Source organism: Haliotis cracherodii, unplaced genomic scaffold (genome assembly GCF_022045235.1).
Source record: "Haliotis cracherodii isolate W230 unplaced genomic scaffold, xgHalCrac1.p SCAF_9, whole genome shotgun sequence".
Lineage (NCBI taxonomy): Eukaryota > Metazoa > Mollusca > Gastropoda > Lepetellida > Haliotidae > Haliotis > Haliotis cracherodii.
In genome coordinates, this window is record NW_027266343.1 from 57,221,597 (window position 1) to 57,245,905 (window position 24,309).

Here is a 24,309-nt window from a genome sequence, read left to right on the forward strand (position 1 = left end):
GGGTGGTCAGACTCGCTGACTTAGTTGGTGCATGTCATCGAATCCCAATTGCATGGATCGATGCTCATGATGTCAATCACTGAATTATCAGGTCCAGACTCGATTATTTACAGACCTCCATCAAATATCTGTAATATTGCTTAGTGCAGCTGTAGCAGGGCGTGGAATCGTCCCACAGATGACATCCGGTTCAGAAGGTCCGTGGTTCGAATCCCATCATGAGACTCGGAAATTTTATGGCCGCTACATTGGCGCCCAACGTGGGGCTGAGCACGTTCATATTAAATTTGAGCAAAATAAGCCTCAGTACCCTACTATGCGGCCCGGGACGTGCCTTCTGTTGACGGGGGAGTATGTAGCAGGGCGTGGAATCGTCCCACAGATGACATCCTTACCTTGTCAGCTTGCTGACGGGGTTAACCTCTTTGGTCATGTGGACAAGGTGTCCGACCTTGGTTCAGAAGGTCCGTGGTTCGAATCCCATCACGGAACTCGGAAATTTTATGGCCGCTACACAATACTGAAATCACCCGGACCACCGATGCAGTGGAGACATCACAGCTTTATGTATAAACATAAGTGAGTGAGTGAGTGAGTTTGGTTTAATGCCGCTTTGAACTGTGCATATTAGTGATATCATGGTGTGTGGTCGAAAATGTTTGTCACTTTGATGAAACATAATAAGGGCTAAAAAGGACTTGAACCCACGATCATAGGTTTCTGGAATGCCTTCGGGATGTATCAGGATGTAACATTTACACATGTAATAATTAGATCCACAGCAAGTCCTTTTACAAGTTATCATGGTGTAACAATTATACAATTTTTAGACTCATAATCTCTTTCCAAGCACCCAGTAAAATATATGTCAACAAAATTTTAAAATGCCAGTCCACCAGGATTAAGTACTCCCCTCTGTTTAGCCATTCATTAACGATAGGGCACACCCCATTGTGTATCAACAACCAATCATATTCATTTTATTGTTCTAAATTTGGTTAAAAACAAAAGGAGCAAGATGTGTTAGGCAGTAGGGGTTTGCCACTCAAACCAAGGAAACCTCTCACCCATAGCCAAGGGGGTTGTGCCGACTCTCTGTGGCACCGTCAGCTACATTTAAGATATTGTTCATTGTGTTCTTGTAAATAAAATTGTAAATAGTCTCTTGTGACTCTGGCTCTTTGCTGACTAATTCCCCATGAAAACCAGCACACCATTTGGAAGGTTTTGAAGATCAGAACAGCAGATCCATAATAATATCATGAATAAATGTGACACCATGATTACTTACTAAAGCACTTGCTGTGGGGATCTAATTATAACATGAAAACTTAATATAAATGTTACACCCTGATAGATGCAAGTCTGCACAGCTAATTGAGACATCAACGTGGGTATATAGACAGCATTTCCCTATCAAGGGGAATCTAACAAATATGTCCCATACTCCAACACCTGCACACCCGGGCTAGTGGTGGAACTTTGAAACTATTCTATATTCTAATGTGTATTGAACATGTAGAAACAAACTCAGACCTTCTGTGTGAGAAGCCAGCACTTACCATTTGGCTACACCATTGCCAGCATGTTGGTTGGTTGGTTTGTTGTTTAACGCTGCACTCAGCGATATTCCAGCTATATGACAGCGGTCTGTAAATAATCGAGTCTGGATCTGACAATCCAGTGATTGACATCATGAGCATCGATCCATGCAATTGGGATAGATGACATGCATCAACCAAGTCAGCGAGCCTGACCACCCGATCCCGTTAGTCGCCTTTTACGACAAGCATAGTCACCTTTTGCGGCAAGCATGGGTTGCTGAAGACCTATTCCACCCCGGATCTTCACGGGTCCTCACAAGTTGTAGAATAGCCCAGACACATAGCCGGAATCTACTTGTTTCTTTGATGGACTGCTATGACAAGACATGTGAAGTCTGAATACTGTGCGTGAAGCATAGTAACAGCAGAACAGACGTACGTGTTGCCTAGTAACCATACGATGGACTTACATGTTGCATGGTAACCATAGAATGGACTTACATGTTTCATAGTAACCATAGTAACAGACTTACATGTTGAATAGTAACCATAGAATGGACTAACATGTTGCATAGTAACCATAGTAACAGACTTACATGTTGCATAGTAACCATACAATGGACTTACATGTTGCATAGTAACCATAGTAACAGACTTACATGTTGTATAGTAACCATAGTAACAGATTTACATGTTGCATAGTAACCATAGTAACAGACTTACATGTTGCATAGTGCTGTTGATGGGGTGGAGGGCAAGATGGCTGAGCTGCGGGACATTGGTGCTGATGTTTGGAAGCTGAAGAGGAAGGAGAAGCTATACAGCAGCCATCTTGTTTAATCCTGTATATACGTTCTGATGATTTCTTGATGACTAGTTACAGATACAGTCTAAATATGGGAGTATACTTGCCTAGGTTGTTTCTTGTAGATTTCAGTGTTAATATGCGGACTTATCTGAGAGAACAAGACCAAATTGGGTTTTTTTTACATTCAGGCTTCAGACGAGTGCTTGAAATCGCAGAGACACATATAAATTTAGGGTACTGAGTTAAATGATTGGTCCGTTAGGTTCACAAAAACAACTCAAGTATTCTAGGTTAAGAAGTCCTAATTAAAAAATAATAACTTGAGCTAACCCTAGAATAACATATACTTGATTATGGGTTAATGTTATTTGTAGGGATGGTCCAGGTAGAAACATAAGTTTATTACCTTTCGGAAATCAATCTGATAGGCAATATCTTGTGGAACTATGTTCTTGCAGCCGCTGCAGGTCCCATCACAACCTGTACAGGAGGAGTCCTGCCGAGCACTGTTAATTTTGAATAGAAGAGTTTTCAAGTTGTTTTCCAGCTGCCCTCCCTCGCCATCTGTAATACTGTTTAACTGGTTGAAGATGGAGGTCAGGTGATGGGCAGCCTTCTGCGTACCTGCAACAAACAAGGTGGCATTAGGTTTGTTAGTGTCGTTATTGTACAGCAGTCAGCAATATTTCATCTATACTGATGTGGCCTGGAGCTAGTCAAGGCCAGGCAAACTAGTGGCTGATGTCATGCTTAACATCCCGTGCCGTGTGATGACAGTCTGGTCTGGCAAACCGGTCCCTACTTTAGTCAGCTTACTGTTCTTGCTCACTCGCTCACTCACTCACTCACTCACTCACTCACTCACTCACTACATAAGTCAGCTTACTGAGACACACATGAGGTAGTGAGAGCCTATTCTGACACCATTTCTCCACTGACCCAGGTTTGATTCCCAACTTGGGTACAATGTCTGAAGCCCATTTCTGTTGTCCCCAGCTGTGATATTGCTCGAATATTGCTAAAAAGCAACTCACTCACTCACACACTCATCCTTTCACTCCCTCAGGCACCCACCCACTCACTCACTCACTCACTCACTCACTCACCAACCCACCAACTCACTCACTCACTCAGGCACCCACCCACCCTCTCACTCACTCACTCACTCTATAAACTCAGCGAATCCCAGACAACAGTAGTTATCATACAACCCACTGCAACAAACCTACCAGCGCTTCCATATGCTAGAGCAGGTTTGCAAGCAATATGTCAGGTATAACACAACACATTGCCTAATTGATATATTGTTGGAGAGACTAATTGATCACATTTGGACAATTAATCTTCTCCTATCATCATCAGGATCATTAGAAGTGATGGTAAGCCACCACAACCTTGCTATTGGTACCATGAGCAGTTTCAAACGATTGATGAATGTGAACTGGGATTCTACAGCCCATAACATTACTCCAAAGGACACAATTGTGAATTCCCTGTTGTGTCTCATACTCAGATAAAGCTCACGCTATCTCCTTATCTATCCTTTATAGCACTATGTCCATTTCCCAAGCCAGCAGCACGGCACGCTTGCATCACTAACACCATGCACAGAGCAAATACCATCAAAATTAGGAATTGAAATAGGAAAGAATAATGATCTCAAATCTACATTTTTATCAACATGTTTCATTGTACTCTCTGGAGACTTAGAACATCTCATATCGCAATATTTTTCGATTATTTTTGGAAGCTGATTGTCTGAAAGCCGAATATACTTTGGTTGAGCTAGATCAGTTTCATTTGGGGTGGGTGAATGGGTTGGGGGGTGGGGGGGACAGGGGGTCGAGTATCAATCAGTTATCAAGAAATACTGGAGAAGTAACTTAAAGCAAATATGTGAGAAAGTCCAGAGAGAAATCAACATATTTCATGCCACTGGTGAGCAGTGACACATTTATACATAGATTGTTTTGTGGACGTTTGAGATATAACAAAAACAGTTGCTTTCTCTCTTCGACAACTGGCAATGACAAGTCTGTTTTGGTAAATGTAAACTTTATTTCATCACAATAGTTTATGTGAGTTATTATTGATGACAACAGTTTCATATCAATGATCGTTAATATTTCTTCCCATCAACGGAAATTACGATTACCGGTATTGATCTTTTTAGCCAGCCCTAGTTATCGACTCTAGGTTTGTCTCCCCATCAACCTCTGGGTACAATGTGTGAAGCCCATTTCTGTCCCTGTCGTGATATTGCTGGAATATTGCTAAAAGAGATGTAAAACCATACACACTCACTCACTCACACTCCATGACCCTCCATCTATACCCTTACATAACGCCTCTCTGACTGGGTCATCATTGTCCAATAAAGTCTCTCCACCTATAGATATATCCCTCCTTTCCATGCCTCCCACTTGTAACACCTATCTGCCTGCCGCATCTCAATAAACTTTTATGGTGATGCTTCCCTGCCTCTTGGGGCTTCAGCCTCTTGATGCTGGATCCCGATATGGAAATTCAAAGTTTAGTTATAGCTGGGATAGTGCTAGGGTCACTGCCCTTTTTGAACCTGAAATAGCTGATCAGTTTCTGGCTCCAGAAAGATATGTAGACATTAATGTGGAAATTTAGAATTTTGTAATACTTTTTTCCTACTACATGCATCGGAAGCCTGGTACTGCTCCTGGTGCTACATCCAGTGAAATTGTCCAAATTTACAAACCCTGGATTACCAAATCACGGGTATGGCATACTGACCATTTAACTTACTGACACACGCAACTGAAAGGTCAAGACCGTATCATAACAAAGTTGCACTATTTATTACAAGGTTGCACAGCATGCATAACAAAGTTGCATTTTGTACAACAACTGTTGCAGTGTTTTATAACAAAGTTGCACTGTATCCTTACAAGGTTGCACTGCACTGCATTTATAAAAAACATTGTGCACTGTATCATAACAAGGTTGCATTGTATTTAGAACAAAGTTCACTGCAGTATTTATAACAAGGTTGTAATGAATTTTAGGAAAGGTTGCTATATGTTTCTAACAAGATTGTTCTATATTTATTACAAAGTTTCACTACCTTCATATGACCAGGTTGCACTATATTTATAACAAGGTTTTCCTGTATTTACAAAGTTGCACTGTATATAACATTGTATTTGCAGTTTATTTTAATCTACTCACAAAAATAGGTCAGATTTCAACACCAACACATGCATGTATGATAAACAATTCCATCAAAATATTTCAAACATACTGTGAATTCTAGTGCAGAATTTCTGCAATACAGAAATTTCTATTTATACTGAAAATCCTGTGACAAAACTGCACATAACCAAATCATTTGGTAGAAATCTGACAGATCAATCAGAGAGCAGCCAGTCCATCAGAATTCTTCCTTTCACTGTTTTGGCATCATGTGGATTTGGTAAGGTCGAGATAGCACTGGCACTATCCTCTCTGAGATGGTGGTGTTCCCAGGAGAGGGGGGAACTTAACAGCTTTGGCGGAAGGGTCAACCATTAGCCCTTGTACGCTATACATATATTAATATTGGCAAGGTATATGGAATTTCCTCTGGCAGACACTCCTGGGAGGTCCTGCACTGGAACATCAGCATGTGTCAAGTCTGTGGTGCTCTATGACAAATATCTTTCGGCAACGGAATGAAAGTCGACAGATCCTTACAGGTATATATACCAATAAGGCAATACTGCCTAGGAAATTAAGGGGGGTCTTGGGGTCTTTGAGCTTTTTTTCTGTGCTATTATAACCTGCAGATCCCCTTAGTCTTTGGTTTCCAATATCAGGGTTATGACGAGGACCACTTGACTTTTATTGTCAATTTTGTACACTGCAATACAGTTGTGGTTATAATATCCAACCATTGTAATAGCAGTAGAGGGATTTGTCTGATGCTTAGGATGCCTTTCACTGGCATGTGGAGTCAGTGAGAGTTTAACAAGTAACTGAGAGTGGGCGTGGCTTAAATATTTTCTGGACACCAAATAATGAGCACTAACATGTTTCCATGTGAGTGAGTGAGTGAGTGAGTGAGTGAGTGAGTGAGTGAGTGAGTAAGTGGGTGGTGGGTGGGTGTGTGGGTGGTTGGGTTGGGTTTGTGGGTGGGTGGATTTTGAGTGAGTAGGTGAGTGAGTGAGTGAGTGAGTGAGTGAGTGAGCATGGTTTTACGCCACTATTATTCCAGTAATGTGAATACCACAATGAGGATACCACAATTGGTCACCGATTGGCTCCACCACCATTCCTTTCTCCTCATTGGACAGTCTGCTGCTGTATCAGTCTGTCACCAACACTATCTTGGGTCGGAAAAGGTCATGGGGAGGTAGACTCGATCGACTTTCGGCAGACTGATGTCAAACAATTCTCAGCCAAATTCCAAATTCAGTCTCTATCATACCCCAAGGGACAAGCTAGAATTGAAATTCTTACACACTGGTATAACCCAGATAACATGGGTCAGAATACACATCTACAAACTGATCACATCCATCCCAGACTACAGATGAATGGCGCCAAACACATTTCATGGCAACAAAACCTAAAGACATATTTTAACATAACAATCAACAAAGTAACACAAAATTTAGCTAGCCTGCACAGTGTCCAAACATATTCTAACGGTCATGTTCCGAGGAGGATTTATGCCTCTGCACTTGGAACATCAAACCACCATTACCAAGCGCCACCTAGTGGGCAGTAAGAATAAAATCGCGAGGCACTTCCATCCAGTGTCTCTCCCACATTGCACTGTGCTGTCATGGGACATGTCGTCCACCTCCTCAGATTGATGCCATGGTTGTGAAGCAACCATACAGAGGCCATGCTGTCTCTTTAAGTCAGAAGCTCTCTCCATCATATGCAATCAAATTATTGTGGTCCAGCAGTGCCAGCAACAATAGATTCAGTAACTCTAACACTTGATGCTTGATCACAGATGCTGCCTATATAATCTAGCTTCAGGAAATATTAATCAATTTGGAGCACAAAAGATGAGAAATCAATTATCTACTTCTTCAGGGCAGTCGACAATATGTGAGAAAATATTTTGGCTTGGTATATTAAAGGGCTGCGTGTAATTTCAGGACTGTGTAAATATAATAATGAAATGGCTCTGCTTCTAGCTATTGTTGCTGTGCTGGCACTTTACACAGATGGTTTCATGTGAGGCATGGCAACATTTTTATGAATTTTTAATTTTACACATGTAATGACAGATGTCCTGGGCTAATATTAACCACAAAATGTAGCTCACCTGATTCCTTCTGGAACTTTTGTTCACATTAGATTCTTACATTCTTACTGTGTATCATATTTCATTATACATTGTACTACAAATAAAAATATAAAAATGACATTTTCAAAATGGCTTCCAAGATGGCCATTTTTAAAATTGGATCAAAATTCAATGAACAGGTTTCAGGGGCTTGGAATTTGAACAAATACAACACAATACTTGTTTAAGGCTATTATCAAGGACAACCCATTGAAAATACTGGATGCAACCAATGCTGATCACAAAACTTATTTTCGCTAACACCAAGGTTCTTGTTTTATTTTGTCATGATGGCACATTCAGTTCCAAATTCAATTAACGGTTAACCTAGCTCTACATTGAAAACACAGTATGTTTATTTCCTAAATAAATATGTAATGTAAAGATAGCAGGAATCGTGCAATATAATAGATTAAGGGCTATTTTCTCCCACCATATCGACCGCCCATGTAGTGGTATTCCAAGTAGGATATAAATCATACATATCCATTGTATTCTTAATGATAAAGGTATCATGTATAACGCACAGTTATCACGCTTTGTTCACATTTTTAAGTCTTTTCAAAATTTAAATTCCTTGTCAGACAAACACAGCTAGGCAAAACCTTCATGGCAAATACACTGTTAGAAAAGGCTGGATGTACCCTTGTGTCTGTGCATGAGTCTCAGATGTAACTAGGTCTATAAATGCTGTTCCTCTTCAAATGACACAAAATCATAATGTTTCAGAATCATGTCTCCAACCAACCTGATCCAACCATCTCCCTGATATTCAGCTATATTCATCACACAGAGCTGATGTCAATATTCCATAGAGAATGGTATAGAGTTTGACAGGCATTATTTAGAAGTTGACAAGTGATAAAGTATAAATTGTTTGATAGGCATTACTTAGAAGTTGACAAGTGACAAAGTATAAACTGTTTGATAGGCATTACTTAGAAGTTGACAAGTGACAAAGTATAAACTGTTTGATAGGCATTACTTAGAAGTTGACAAGTGACAAATAATAAATTGTTTGATAGGCATTACTTAGAAGTTGGCTGGTGACACATTTCATGGATAACAACTTCTTTATTTACTGTAAAGGCGACATTTTGGTATAGGTCCTTATACTGTCGTCGAGCAAGGCTAAATAACGAAGATGGTACAGAAGATATACAGTAGGTGGAGGACCTTAAAGGTGATGTTTACAGTAAATAAAGAAGTTGTTATCCATAAATTGTGTCTATGATGACAAAGTAGACAGAATTTATGTATAACAACTCAACTATTTTTCTGTAATAGTGACGTTTCGGTATAGATCCTTGTACCATTGTGAGACTGAATAACGAACTTGGTACGAGATATATACGGTAGTGGAGGAATAAGAGTAACAACGATTGCATACATGTTAGGGATCAACATGAGTAGGTTACAATGATAACGGGGTGGTCAGGTAGCCTTGTGGTTAAAGCTTTCGCACTTCACAACAAAAACCCGGGTTTGATTCCCGACCTGGGTACAATGTGTGAAGCCCATTTCTTGTGTCCCCAGCTGTGATATTGCTAAAAGTGTTGTAAAACCAAACTTATCAAAGAGTGTTGATATATTTGATATCAAAAGACAAGAGGGTGAATTTTATTTTTATTATGCAACATCATTCTTCCAACTTTTTCAGTTTGTAGACAGTTAAAAGCAGTTTCTAAGTGTAAAAGGTACTGCTAATAGCTTCAGTAGCAGGGCCATTAGTGATGTCATTTGATTGTGATGTCATGGTAACCAATGACATCACAATGGTCTACAAAGCATTGTGATGTAATTTCATTTCAGCGATATCTACTATGTATATATTGCTTGATCTCATCCAAGTGGGAGCCAGTTTTGGATGATAAAGAATGTTGAATGACACCTGACACGAGCATACTACCTGCCTAAGTGCTAATCACAGTGCAAACATTCTCTCTGCTTGAGATATACATCTAAAACAAGCTCTCAGGGGCCAAATCAATTGCTTGTAATGAGGACTACAGAAACAGTTTGTGCTGTGCGTATTTGTACAATGTTGGTTTGAGACGAAGTACACACAAACCATGGAATTAAATGGCCTGAAGTCATGTCTAAAGCGTGGTGGCATTAACAAACAACTGATGATATATTAGTGTTCAGTATGTCCTATGAATTATTCACAAGCAAGACTTAGGTTACATGAGAAAATATCATATCAAAATCGAACCCAGAAAGTCTGTTTTCAAACATCAAAATTCCACATTATATCTCAGCAAACAGTTTCCACAAAAATATATTTTAAAAAGATGTTTTTATTGTCAACAACACTATATCCAAGATTTTTTTATTTTTTTGTATCTTTTTTCCAAATTATTTCATGTTGTCTGTAAAGCTAGGTCAGTTTTTTTTTTTGTTTTAGGTGTCTTCTTTGTCAAATAGACAAGAAAATAGTAAAACAAGAGTCATCAAAAGATGACAAATCCCCCTGCCCCCACAATTACAAAAGGCACCACAGCGCCTGGTTAATGCATGTACTAAGTTTGGATGAAAAATCTGTCATGGTTTTCAAGTTATGCTCTGGGAACTAAATATAGACAGATGGGTGGATGGAAGAACGGACCAAATGATGACTAAATCCCTCTGTATTTTATCTCGGGGGGATAATAAAGAGTGATACTGCTTGAAATCAAATTTACTCAAACACAAAGAAAAATATTTTCCCAATAACTGTGATACCAACACAGCATCCTTAATATTATTAATAACAGATGACATCAATACTTGAGATCCAGATTGCAATACAATTCACTAAAAGTAGTATTATCAAATAATAGCAACTATCTTCAAAGGAAATATCACACCTCGAATGATAAGAAACTGTTATCCCAACAACTGATCTAAGACATTCCAGACGTGGTTTGGTGTCAGATTTTGTTAAAAATGAACAACATTTCCTTGACCTATATTCTGATACATGTCAATCAAGTAACACATATATAGAGATATCACCTGGATCAACAGCGATTGGTCTTATTCTCAATGGGGTTTGTTCTCTGCTGATAAATCAATATTCAGAACAATTACATGACACACTTTTAATACATGATAAATTTCATCTATATAATTGTAACCTGCACAGTTAATTTCTTTACATTTATGAAATCGTCATTGTTATATAAAATCAATTTCACTACCCAAAATGTGTTGCAATAAATAATTGATAATAAAGGTTTGGATCTGAAAACATGACCTTATTTTAGAAATATGAGTAGGGGTTGTTTATCGTACTATAAAACACTGAAAGCATAAACTCCCTACATTGTTTTATTAGACGAGTCGTTTGTTTCTTATAGCAGATATCAACATTATGTGCAGTCTCTTTAAGGATGTTGATAAAATGTACAAGCTTTAAAAGAATCTTCCTAAATCATAAAATTGATGACTTCCTGAATAAAATCCGACCTTGGAAAGTCCATGCATTCTACGAACAGCTGGGTTAAGTTTGGTATTTCCTGCATTTTCTCACAATCCTCATGTCAATTATCTGTACCTTTTCTCCTAATACCGATTGTGATATCTCTCCCACATTTGGATACAATCGTTTGGCCACTGCGTTTATCTCCACAGCCCAGCTACATCTATGGGGAAAAAGTAACTCGACACTTCCCTCTATCACAGAGGGGGACACCAGAAATGGGCTTCACACATCGTATCCATATGGTGAATCGAACCCGGGCCTTCGGCATGACAAGCTAACACATTAACCACTAGGCTACCCAACCCCGTGTGACAATAAGGGTAGGAGGATGTTCTAAAGATAATGCACCGACCATCTGATATTCAGAAAAAGATGGGGGTGTAGGAGGCCTGGCATTTCTGTTTGAAACAGAAAACTTTTTCAGTCAGCGCTACATGACAAAGGAGCCGACCATTATTTTTGTTGACCCAACCCATACACCACCCAAAGTCCCCTTCAACAAAGCCATCTTAGCACTACAATTGTAGTATCTCCTACTGTATCATAGACTTTTAGCACTACAATTGTTTGGCCTTTGTAAGCCTATATTAAAGTTTGAGAGTTACGACCATCTTAGCACTAAGAGATCACTTTGTGGAATGGAGCCCAGGCCATGAAATCTGTTTCACACAGCCATCTTCTTGCTACGACTCACAGAGATTATTGCAGGTGTTAAGGCACCAACAAATATCAGGAAAAGAGGCTCTCTGAGAAAGACTCACAGAGATTATTGCAGGTCTTACCCGCACCAACACACATCATGTGAAGAGGATCTCTGAGAAAGACCCACAGAGATTATTGCAGGTCTTACGGCACCAACACACATCATGTGAAGAGGCTCTCTGAGAAAGACCCACAGAGATTATTGCAGGTCTTACCCGCACCAACACACATCATGTGAAGAGGCTCTCTGAGAAAGACCCACAGAGATTATTGCAGGTCTTACCCGCACCAACACACATCATGTGAAGAGGCTCTCTGAGAAAGACTCAAAGAGATTATTGCAGGTCTTACAGCACCAACACACATCATGTGAAGAGGCTCTCTGAGAAAGACTCACAGAGATTATTGCAGGTTTAAAGGCACCAACAAACATCATGGATAAAGAGGTTCTCTGAGAAAGACTCACAGAGATTATTGCAGGTCTTACCCGCACCAACACACATCATGTGAAGAGGATCTCTGAGAAAGACCCACAGAGATTATTGCAGGTCTTACCCGCACCAACACACATCATGAGAAGAGGATCTCTGAGAAAGACCCACAGAGATTATTGCAGGTCTTACCCGCACCAACACACATCATGTGAAGAGGATCTCTGAGAAAGACCCACAGAGATTATTGCAGGTCTTACGGCACCAACACACATCATGTGAAGAGGCTCTCTGAGAAAGACTCACAGAGATTATTGCAGGTCTTACCCGCACCAACACACATCATGTGAAGAGGATCTCTGAGAAAGACCCACAGAGATTATTGCAGGTCTTACGGCACCAACACACATCATGTGAAGAGGCTCTCTGAGAAAGACTCACAGAGATTATTGCAGGTCTTACGGCACCAACACACATCATGTGAAGAGGCTCTCTGAGAAAGACTCACAGAGATTGTTGCAGGTCTTACGGCACCAACACACATCATGTGAAGAGGATCTCTGAGAAAGACTCACAGAGATTATTGCAGGTTTAAAGGCACCAACAAACATCATGGATAAAGAGGTTCTCTGAGAAAGACCCACAGAGATTATTGCAGGTCTTACGGCACCAACACACATCATGTGAAGAGGATCTCTGAGAAAGACCCACAGAGATTATTGCAGGTCTTACGGCACCAACACACATCATGTGAAGAGGCTCTCTGAGAAAGACTCACAGAGATAATTGCAGGTCTTACCCGCACCAACACACATCATGTGAAGAGGATCTCCGAGAAAGACTCACAGAGATTATTGCAGGTCTTACAGCACCAACACACATCATGTGAAGAGGCTCTCTGAGAAAGACCCACAGAGATTATTGCAGGTCTTACGGCACCAACACACATCATGTGAAGAGGATCTGTGAGAAAGACTCACAGAGATTATTGCAGGTCTTACGGCACCAACACACATCATGTGAAGAGGATCTCTGAGAAAGACTCACAGAGATTATTGCAGGTCTTACCCGCACCAACACACATCATGTGAAGAGGATCTCTGAGAAAGACCCACAGAGATTTTTGCAGGTCTTACGGCACCAACAAACATCATGTGAAGAGGATCTCTAAGAAAGACTCACAGAGATTATCGCAGGTCTTACGGCACCAACAAATATCATGTGAAGAGGATCTCTGAGAAAGACTCACAGAGATTATCGCAGGTCTTACGGCACCAACAAATATCAGGTGAAGAATCTCTCTGAGAAATACTCACAGAGATTATTGCATGTCTTACGGCAACAACTCACATCATGTGAAGAAGCTCTCTGAGAAAGACCCACAGAGATTATTGCAGGTGTTACGGCACCAACACACATCATGTGAAGAGGCTTTCTGAGAAAGATACACAGTGATTAGTGTAGGTTTTACGGTACATCGGAATAAGAAAATAAGTGCTTACTGGCCACAACACTGCCATCTAGAATAATGGGTTCTTTCAGTAATTAAACACAACAGAACACTGATGTCTAGAAAACACTGGTACTGTGTGAAACAGCATGGCTTCAGTCCCAGGTTAGTGCAATCACTGCCAAGGTTAAACCATATGCCCTGCAGGACGCCATCTGCACCAGATGCCTTCTCAAGTTCAAAATGTTTTTTACGAACCATTCAGGTGTTTATTAAAACATTACCTGAACTATAATATTGTGTAATAAATAACAAAAATTATTGTTTCAGGGAAAAACATTTGTACGAACCTCTATGGATTTTCTAATACAAAGGTACGGTGCATGTGTCATATCAAATTACAGATGATTTATCCAATATGAAATTGACAGCTTATTGTGTTTAAATGGCAAGTTGTACAATTCAGTGCAAAAATATCAAAGTTCTCCAAGTGCAATTTAAGGTCGAACACATATACTGCAACAGAATCAATATAAATAAAAAAAATTGAATGCTTTCCAAAAATTGATTTTCCGAAAAATTCTCATAATTACTTCAACCGAATTATCATATTCCCATGGGAGCGCTTATCTCGCTTTTAAGCATCCATGAGCGTGAAATAGACTGAATGACGTCCATATCTATCCCATAATACCCCTACTCCGTTAGTGGTAGTGCACAGCCTGATCAATAGGCACAGCTCCCTAGGGACCGTCTCGCAGGGTCTAAGACACTGTATTTAGCCGACACCAATACCTCCGGCATTGAAACACAGGTGTCCCAGCTGCTTCTCTTAACACCTTCACGTGCATTAATTCCTTTCCTAAAGCTGAAAAAAGCAGCTTGTATTACCCTGGGACGTGATGAATCCTCCCCTTGAAACCATTTCTATTTCAGTTGAGGAAATAATCCGTTCCGTTTTATGAGACTTATGTCTTTTGGATGCACTGTTGTTTCCAAACCCATCACAGATTCTTGTGAAAAGATCAGAAAATGAATGTTTTTGTCCATCACGATAAAAAAAATTCTTTTCATCTGTGCAAACATTGTGTTGAAATGGACATTCAAGACAAAAGAACAGTGTCCTATATTGAATGTCTGATTGAGGCAGATGCATGTTTCGTGTTTCTCGTTCAGATACTGTAACTGACAGTGTTTGTAGCAATGATTAGCAGACATTGGTTTATCGCACGAAGATATCTTATTGGTCTTTTAGTGCATTATGTTCTCTTGGAGGAGAGGCGACGGGGTAGTCTAGTGGTTGAAACGTTGGCTCATCAAGCCAAAGACCTGGGTTTGATTCCCCACATTGGTACAATGTATGAAGCACATTTCAGGTGTCCCCCACCGTGATATAGCTGAAAAATTTGCTGAAAGCGGCGTAAAATCATAGTCAGTCAGTCAGTCTGTCTCTTGGAGGCGGTGGGATAGCATAGTGGTCAAAGCTTTCACTTGTCAGACCGAAGACCCAGGTTCAAATCCCTACAATGTGTGAACCCCAGTCCAGTGAGTCAGGTACACCGACACAGCCAGGACCTCGAGATCACCATTATAGCCAGGTACACTGACACAGCCAGGGCCTCGAGATCACCATTATAGCCAGGTACACTGACACAGCCAGGACGATGAGATCACCATTATAGCCAGGTACACTGACACAGCCAGGGCCTCGAGATCACCATTATAGCCAGGTATACCAACACAGACAGGGCCTCGAAATCACCATTATAGCCAGGTACACTGACACAGCCAGGACGATGAGATCACCATTATAGCCAGGTACACTGACACAGCCAGGACGATGAGATCACCATTATAGCCAGGTACACTGACACAGCCAGAGCGATGAGATCACCATTATAGCCAGGTACACTGACACAGCCAGGACGATGAGATCACCATTATAGCCAGGTACACTGACACAGCCAGGACGATGAGATCACCATTATAGCCAGGTACACTGACACAGCCAGGACGATGAGATCACCATTATAAATACAGATGTCCCAACAAGCTGGGATGTGTTGTGCTCTGTAATTCTAATGGAGGCTATAGGTTATGGTCGGTGTAAACCAGCAGACCACATCCGTGGTCTAGTGGTAGAGCATCTGCCCAGAGAGTGGAAAGCCTGGGGTTTGAACCCCGGCCACATCATACAAAAAGACATTAAAAGATGGTACTTGTTGTTACCCTGTTCCATTAAGGGGCTAAAACACACACACACACACACACACACACACACACATACACACAAAAAAAGCAAAAACAAAAAACAACAACTCACACACAAAAACATGCATGCATGCCGCTATATAGATGCAATGATCTTGGACGTGACGTTAAACCCTATTTCACCTGTAAACCAGCAAACAGTTCCTGGTATGGGACTTCTCACTGTGGCCTCACACACAAATCATTATTCTGACAATGGTGGCAGTTATTGATGCTGGAGGTGGGATTAGGAGGGCAGATGACACGGGTCGGTTATGGATGGCATGGTGTGCACAAATACCGTGTGAACATAACACATGGTGAGCCTGGCCTCAAGGTGTCGGGTTAAACACTTCACAGTGAACACTGATAGCCTGGACCATCTGTACACACAGGATGTCATAGCCAGCACAAACACACACTTGTGATTTACCAATTCCACAATTGAAAACCTCCAAGTACAGTTGCACAAGGCTTCTGAAACACTTGTAACTTTTTCTGACGTACAACTCTGTCACATACATAATCTAGCTGTTACAGTTCTGGCAAAGGACAGTTTTTGCAGCAACACAGTAGACTTTTGGTGCTTCACTACATTGCTGGCTTGTTGCTTGAGGACACAGCAATGTTCCAACCATTTCAAATTTGTCCTGTAACTACACTGAAATCAAGTCTGGACCAGACAAACCAGTGATAGACATAATGAGCAACATCCCAGTCATGAGGTGAGGTGAGGTGAGGTCAGGTGAGGTGAGGTGAGGTGAGGTGAGGTGATTTGTGGTTCATGTCAAAAGTTGGTTGGTTGGTTGGTTGGTTGTTTAATGCCGCACTCAGCAATATTCCAGCTACATGACGGCGGTCTGTAAATAGTCGAGTCTGGACCAGACAATCCAGTGATTGATATCATGAGCATCGATCCACGCAATTGGGATCGATGACACGTATCAACCAAGTCAGCGAGCCTGACCACCCGATCCCATTTTACGGCAAGCATGGGTTGCCGAAGACCTATTCTACCCCGGAATCTTCACGGGTGGATTGATAATAGACATTCATCATCTGACCTCTTCTGTTCCAATGAGCTACACAGAAGAAATTTGTTTCCTTCCTTCTTCACAAAATATCAAACATGATGATCGAGCCTGTGGCCTGGGGAGAGAAGGTGCTCCACATAATTCATACTCACGTTCATCTAGGTCTGCTAAACTTTCAAACACTGCGGATACACTGGGGTAGAACATGTCTCGACCTGGTTGCCAGATGAGCTCTCCTATTTCTGAGGAAAGAAATATTCATGAATATTATAAAGAAAAGCAATGGTTTTAAAAGATCCACAAATTTGAAATTTGTAGTTAATCATACTTGAAAATACAATATGTACAAGTGAGTGAGTGAGTGAGTGAGTTTGGTTTTTGTTTGACGATGCTTTGAACAATATGCCAGTGACATCATGATATATATATTGGCTTTATGTGGGCGAAAAGCCTGAAGTGAATATGTTGTACAAGCATGATGACACCTAAAGCACTTAAATAAACAAAACTTAAACATATTTCCATTAAATGTTGAAAACACATTACCATAAATGAACTTGCACTATAGAATTCAGCATGTTTGCTTGAAATTTCATCAACACTGCATCTCAGCTTTTAAAATTTCATTATTAAAAATTTCAGAGATTAAAATCATAATTATATAATAATTTGACATAAATTCATGAATAATTTCAACAAGTAAGGAACAGATAATTAATTTTATTATGGCCAAAGCAATTATTAACCTCACAATGAGAACTGGAATTTGCACATATGAAACTAATGTATTAATCATAAACATATCTTTCTGAGAGTGATCAAATTTATCATCAATGTCATAACTGTTTTCAGTCTTTGTCATCACTCTGAAGTGATTCCTGTTACGGCTGGGACAAGTCCAAAGTTACTACCCGGGGACCCAACCCCCCATTAGCCGACCCTACCCGGGTACCCACTGAAGGTCTCAAGAGTTTGGAACGAAACGTCTGATTGGGAATTGTTTTACCGCAGCCCTGGCAAAAACTATTTGGATACATGTATGAAACAATCAGATCATGCATTCACTGAAGTTGACTGAAGCATTATCTATACTCACTCATATAAAAGTCAAAAGGAATGCGAACTTTAGCAACTTGAAGTGTAACCACTGAGCTATAGTGAGTTGTTGTCATTAAACAATATATCATGTGACTAACCACAGGTTCGGGTAGCCCTGAGGGTACCTATTCAGTACCCACCCGACCCGAGTACCCGAGTTACCCGTCCCAGCCCCAATTCCTATTTATAGGCATTTTAAACCTTTTTACACTCAATATATTCTATTGACCGACAGTCAAATGTGACACTCGGCCACTTGATCATGCTTCCCCAACAACAGATGTTAGTTCAGTTGATCTTTAAATAGTACATCCTATTTTGGCTGTAAGTTAAACACTGCCATATGACCCAATACGTGATAACAAACACAGGCGTTTGCTTTGGTCTTCTCCACAAATAAGTAATGATGTTTAATCGGTAACGATCGATCGGCTGATAGCTTGGACACATCCTGTCTGAGGACAGAAAATGCCAACATCTTTGAAAACAAAAGAGTACCAGTATTGAGTTTAAGGGAGGCAAATATTTGCAATGCACTTATGCTTTTATATCTGTCGAGAAAAAAGGATGTCATTGTCTTTCGGTATGGACCAGAATATTGATAAGTATTGATACGTGAGGTGGTATCTTACACATAGGGTACCAGGCAGGAGACATGTGGGGCTTCGATGGTGAATCAATGAGAATCAAGGTAATATCACCACAAACAATGTCAGGTGTATGACGAGGGAAGAATTGACAAAATACACAGTCAACAAGACAGTTCACTGAAAACAATATAACAACTATTGACCAAATTGATTAAATTCATTATTTAAACATAATCATGGACAACAAAGTTCCACTACATAAATAAAATGTCTTTCTGATAGCGAGGTCACAAAATCAATGAGGAATTTCTGTTGACATCTGTGGGAGGTGTGGTGATACAATGGGATTAGGTGAGGTGAGGTGAAATGGGGTTTAACGTCGCGTCCAAGATTATTGCACTTAAATAGCGACGTGCATGTACGTGTGTGTGTTTGTGTGGCTGCTTGTACTAGTCCGGACTGATGCCGATTTATAGTTCTAGCTCACTGAGATACCATGCCACAGTTTAACATGAATATCCCACTCAGACACAGTATACTGACTCCGAGCCGACCAGTCCTTGTTTTAGCCCCTTAATGACGAGTGCCAGACAGGGTAACAACAAGTACCATCTTTTAACGTCTTTTGGTATGACGCGGTCGGGGATCGAACCTCAGACCTTCCGCTCTCCGGGCATACGCCCTACCACTAGACCATGGAGGCGGTCACATTGGGATTAACATCGCGTTCAAGGTTATTGCACAAACATAGCGATGTGCATGTACATGGGTGTGTTGATGCTTGTGCTAGTCCGGACAAATGCTGGTTTAATAGTGCTAGTCCACTGAGATACCATGCCACAGTTATCATGGATACCCCACTCAGACACAGTCCAGTTTTATCCCCTTAATGCTGAGTGCCAGGCAGGGTAATAACAAACACCATCTTCTCATTGTCTTTCGGTATGATCCGCCCAGGGGATTGAACCACCCACCTTCTGGGCTTCAGACAGATGCTCTATCCACTAGACCACAGAGGCTGTCTTGGTAACAGCTGTAAACAGACCTTGCCTCCGTCTAGTGGACCAGCAGTCTATAGGACTGCACCAGTGGAGAGTCTGTAGCTGCCATGCTGTGCTGTGCTGGTCATGGGTTCATTTGGCAATATCTGTGATGTTGTGATCCTAGAATGACCTAGTTTCTATATCTGTGATGTTGTGATCCTAGAATGACCTAGATTCAGTATCTGTAATATTGTGATCCTAGATTGACCTAGATTCAATATCTGTGATGTTGTGATCATATAATGACCTAGATTCAATATCTGTGATGTTGTGATCATATAATGACCTAGATTCAATATCTGTGATGTTGTGATCATATAATGACCTAGATTCAATATCTGTGATGTTGTGATCATATAATGACCCAGAATCACCCAGATCCCTTTCAGTTCAATATATGTGATGTGGGTCTGAAACCCAGATACACCCAGAGAACGATCCTACTCAGCTCTGTTTCTGGGATGTGGGTTTGAAGCCCAGAATCACCTATAATACTGACATGATGTGTAATGTTGAAACTTTAACTCAATAACTCACTGACTCACTCACTCATTGTTGAGACAATGGAGGTCACATGTATGTATGTGTGTGTGCGTGCGTGCGTGCGTGCGTGCGTGCGTGCGTGCGTATGTATGTATGTGTAAGTGGAAAGGATGTGACTGAATACTTACTGTTCATATCGCCTCCTATCACTTTCTTATTGAACCAGTCATTTGTACTGGCTGCCACAAACGTATATTGCTGAAACATAAAAGAAATAATATATATTATTCAGTAAGGATTGGGTACACTAATGGGCTTATATGGCAGAATGACACATTGATATTAGAAAAGATATCATCAAACTTAATAGTCTGATCTATCTTGAAGACATGAAACGAGTACAGATAAAAACTTCTTTTTGTTTGTAACGACGCTTTGGAGGTACTTTTTTACCCTTCATCATGTGGATACTGAGTTAGCGTATCGAGGTTATATAGATATACATGCTGATATCTTTACACAAGGTAGGGGATTAATGGAAAAAGATAACCATATGGTCATGACACGCCATTATCAACCAAATGTATGAGAAGTTGTTATCCCTTAATGTTTAATGTCTTCATGTTCTTTAAACTTCTGAATGTCTATCGAAGACCTTATTCCAGTTTGGTTTGTTTTGTCTATTGTGTGTGGTCTTACATGTATATGTAATTTTCATGTTTTTGACCTCATTTTGTGACAGAAATACAAAAACCTTTAACGCCAAGTCAGGCCAGGCTTATATTAAACTTGGTTTATACATCTGCTTGCTCCCAAAAAATAAAAATATGAAATGAAAATAAAGCAGTGGGTCTTATTATTCAACCAAACAGAAATAAGTAAACTTTTAAAAAAATCATTTTTAAGTCCTTAAAATACTATAGTTAAAACCTGTTGAAAATTTGAAAATCATGAGAGAAAATCAACAAAAAATTATCCGAAATTGGAGTATCTATTTTCATATTTTTTTTAACCTACTGGCCTGAATTTTGAGGTAGATATCAAGAAAACCTCCCCATGAATAGCCTGGCCTCACTGACAATTTTAATTCATATAAATAACATAAGGGAACAAAAAACAGAAAAACAAATATTGTGAAGGTTCTCACTTGTTTCGTTGTTTGGAAGTAAGTGGTGACATCGTCCATAGCACCTCCCACTGTCTCGTCTATGACATTGATGCCATAGTGGAGGTTGGTGCTCACGACGGTGATGCAGATAACATAGATTCTGGAACATTAGAACATAATGCCACTTCTATCAGCGGCAGAACATTGCGCCTTGTTTCTTGAACATCAATTAGGATGTCAGAGATGCTACAGCCTCAGTATAATGTTTTGGTATAGTGTTTTGGTATAGTGTTTTGGTATAGTGTTTTGGTATAGTGTTTTGGTGTATGGTTCATCATTAAGAAAATCTAAGTGTCCGTGCCATGGAATCATCTTTCAGTCCCACAGGAGGCGCCATGGTCAAAGGCGCCGGAATGTATTCTGCCCTGTTGAGTCCCCTAGCCATCATGACCTGTGGTGCCATGGTTCAAATATCAGCTTGCCCTGATTATTACATCCTAATTTGTCTGTCTGAACCATACACAGTTTCCATGGTTTCAAGAACAATCATTTGCAGCCCAGTTGGTTTCCATACTGAGGTGTAACGTTGCCATAGAAATACTTTTCAAATTAGCATTAATATCTTACTCAGTCCTCATTTAGTCTCAAGAAAATCAAAGAATGTTATTCAAATATGGTGGGCCTTGTGGAGACTCGTAGTCACGATAGGTCTCCCACTGTTGATGATGGTACTTACAAGCTAAGCGTGGCACCGATGTAGCTACTGACGACAAAGAAGGTGAATGGCTTGTCTCTCATGTAGGGCTTTTTCACGAGGTATACGTCTTTTTTCCTCCGTCGGTATTCATGTCGTAGAAACACCACCATGCAGATGAGGAAGAACACGATGAGGAGACTGCCGGTGAAGCAGGCTATTGCTATGTTTACAACATAGCGCTCTTTCTGAAAAAGTTAACACCTGGTGTCAGGACCGATCCATTCATATAACGTTCAGTGATCCATTCATATAAATTTCAGTGATCCAATCATATAACTTTCAGTGATCCATTCATAAAACGTTCAGTGATCCATTCATATAACTTTCAGTGATCCATTCATATAACCTTCAGTGATCCATTCATATAATTTTCACTGATCCATTCAAATAACTTTCAGTGATCCATTCATATAACCTTCAGTGATCCAATCATATAACTTTCAGTGATCCATTCATAAAACGTTCAGTGATCCATTCATATAACTTTCAGTGATCCATTCATATAACTTTCAGTGATCCATTCATATAATGTTCTGTGATCCATTCATATAACTTTCAGTGATCCATTCATATAATGTTCAGTGATCCATTCACTAGTTTGCATTTTATCCCCAATGGAATCTGTTTCGGTAGATAATCACGACTAATTGATCTCTAGTGTTTATGTGTTTTGAATTTAAAGGGAAACTATGGTCTCCATTCTGATGTCCAATCACAGTCTACATCAAAACATTTAAATTGGTGCCATGTGTGAAACAGACACTTTCTCCGTCAAACTAGGATAATAAGAAACTGGGATATCTACATCATTGAGTTTAAGGTAGAAGTTAAACAAAATGGTGTTTGTATGACTTGAGTCAAAACAAATGGCTTTTTTGGCTTTGACCAGTCGAAGGGGCAACTGACACACTAATCACACTGACGGGCTGTCCATGGTCAGTTTGGACCTGCTTAAATTTGTCTTGCTATTTTCTCCTTCATTAAAAGGTGTAGGATTCACTCTACCAACATTTCCTCCCTAATGCCTTTTGAAACATTTCATTTTTTATGTCAAGTTTGGTTTCCATGGCAACCATATACAAAAAAAGACTTTTTTGCCATTGTTCCCCAATGTTTGCAGACAACATGACAAAAAATGGTGGAAGACTTGTGTGGTGGGAATCTAATGTATAGTTTTCATTTTCTCAACTTTCTTTGAGTTTTATTTCCCATCACAGCATTTCCACTTTGCTGACACCATCTATTATGCGTTTGTCTGTTTGTTTCTTGTTTAATGCCGTAATCAGCAATATTCCAGCGATATGATAGCGATCTGTAAATAATTGAGTCTGGACCAGACAATCTAGTGACTGACATCATGAACATCGATCCATTCAATTGGGATGCATCAACCAAGTCTGTGAGCCTGACCACACAATCTTGTTAGTCGCCTCTTATGACAAGCATAGTCGCCTTTATTCGATAAAGGTTGAACGGAGGTTAACTTTCATAATATTATAAAAAAGAAGTAAAAATTCACAGCGTTCCAAAAGTGTGTTACATGTTATTCCAAACTAACATTCTTGCTGCGAGTCAATTTCATAATGATACAAGCAGAAATGCCTGATTATGGCCGAAAATGACATTTTGAATATAGCCTAAATGGCTGCCACAATAGAAAATCAGATAGAAATTCTTTACATCTAGTCAGAATGAGATAAAAAGGAGTTTCAAATTCAATTTAACTGAATTTATTAACCAAATTATTTGTACAATATATTTAAACTTGTATTTCAATTCCCCATGACATCCCCTTCAAGGAACATTGGGATTCTCAAGAGGAACATATTTCCCAGCTGTAGGAGCAGCATAATGAAGACAATAGCTTGGTGCCTTGACAGATTATATGTTGTCCTACCACAATGGCTTGAATGCTTTCAACCACTGGTTTGCCTGGTCCAGAGTGAAACATTTATAGGTCACCATGATTCACACACTCATTCACTCACTCAGCCCTTCATTGAAACACATATACTTACATCTATACCTATATCTTCCCCTTTCAAGAGACGCTGCATCGTTTCTGTAAAAAGAAATTTCTTTGAGATTATGTGTCCAAACCATGGAGACAACCGTACAGGTACTATGCAAGTACCGGTCTTTATTGGGCATAGTTACTTGGGCCTGCCTGTTCTTGGCCTGTCTGATGTCTGCATCAGTCTGTCTGTAACGTTGCATCATGTTCGTTACAA

General features: G+C 40.1%; 1 protein-coding gene across 1 annotated transcript in view; it reads right to left on the bottom strand.

The window, feature by feature from the left end:
- The window catches only part of LOC139452691 (prominin-1-like), a 123,358-nt gene that overhangs the window by 43,204 nt on the left and 55,845 nt on the right, over nucleotides 1-24,309 (bottom strand). Inside the window, exons 3-9 of the mRNA XM_071234239.1 lie at nucleotides 24,097-24,140; nucleotides 22,058-22,263; nucleotides 21,361-21,481; nucleotides 20,402-20,471; nucleotides 17,152-17,241; nucleotides 2,759-2,976; nucleotides 2,268-2,342 (exon numbers count right to left, since the gene is read on the bottom strand). Of these exons, the coding sequence (XP_071090340.1) occupies nucleotides 2,268-2,342; nucleotides 2,759-2,976; nucleotides 17,152-17,241; nucleotides 20,402-20,471; nucleotides 21,361-21,481; nucleotides 22,058-22,263; nucleotides 24,097-24,140 (824 nt within the window). The remainder of the gene's footprint in view (nucleotides 1-2,267; nucleotides 2,343-2,758; nucleotides 2,977-17,151; nucleotides 17,242-20,401; nucleotides 20,472-21,360; nucleotides 21,482-22,057; nucleotides 22,264-24,096; nucleotides 24,141-24,309) is intronic.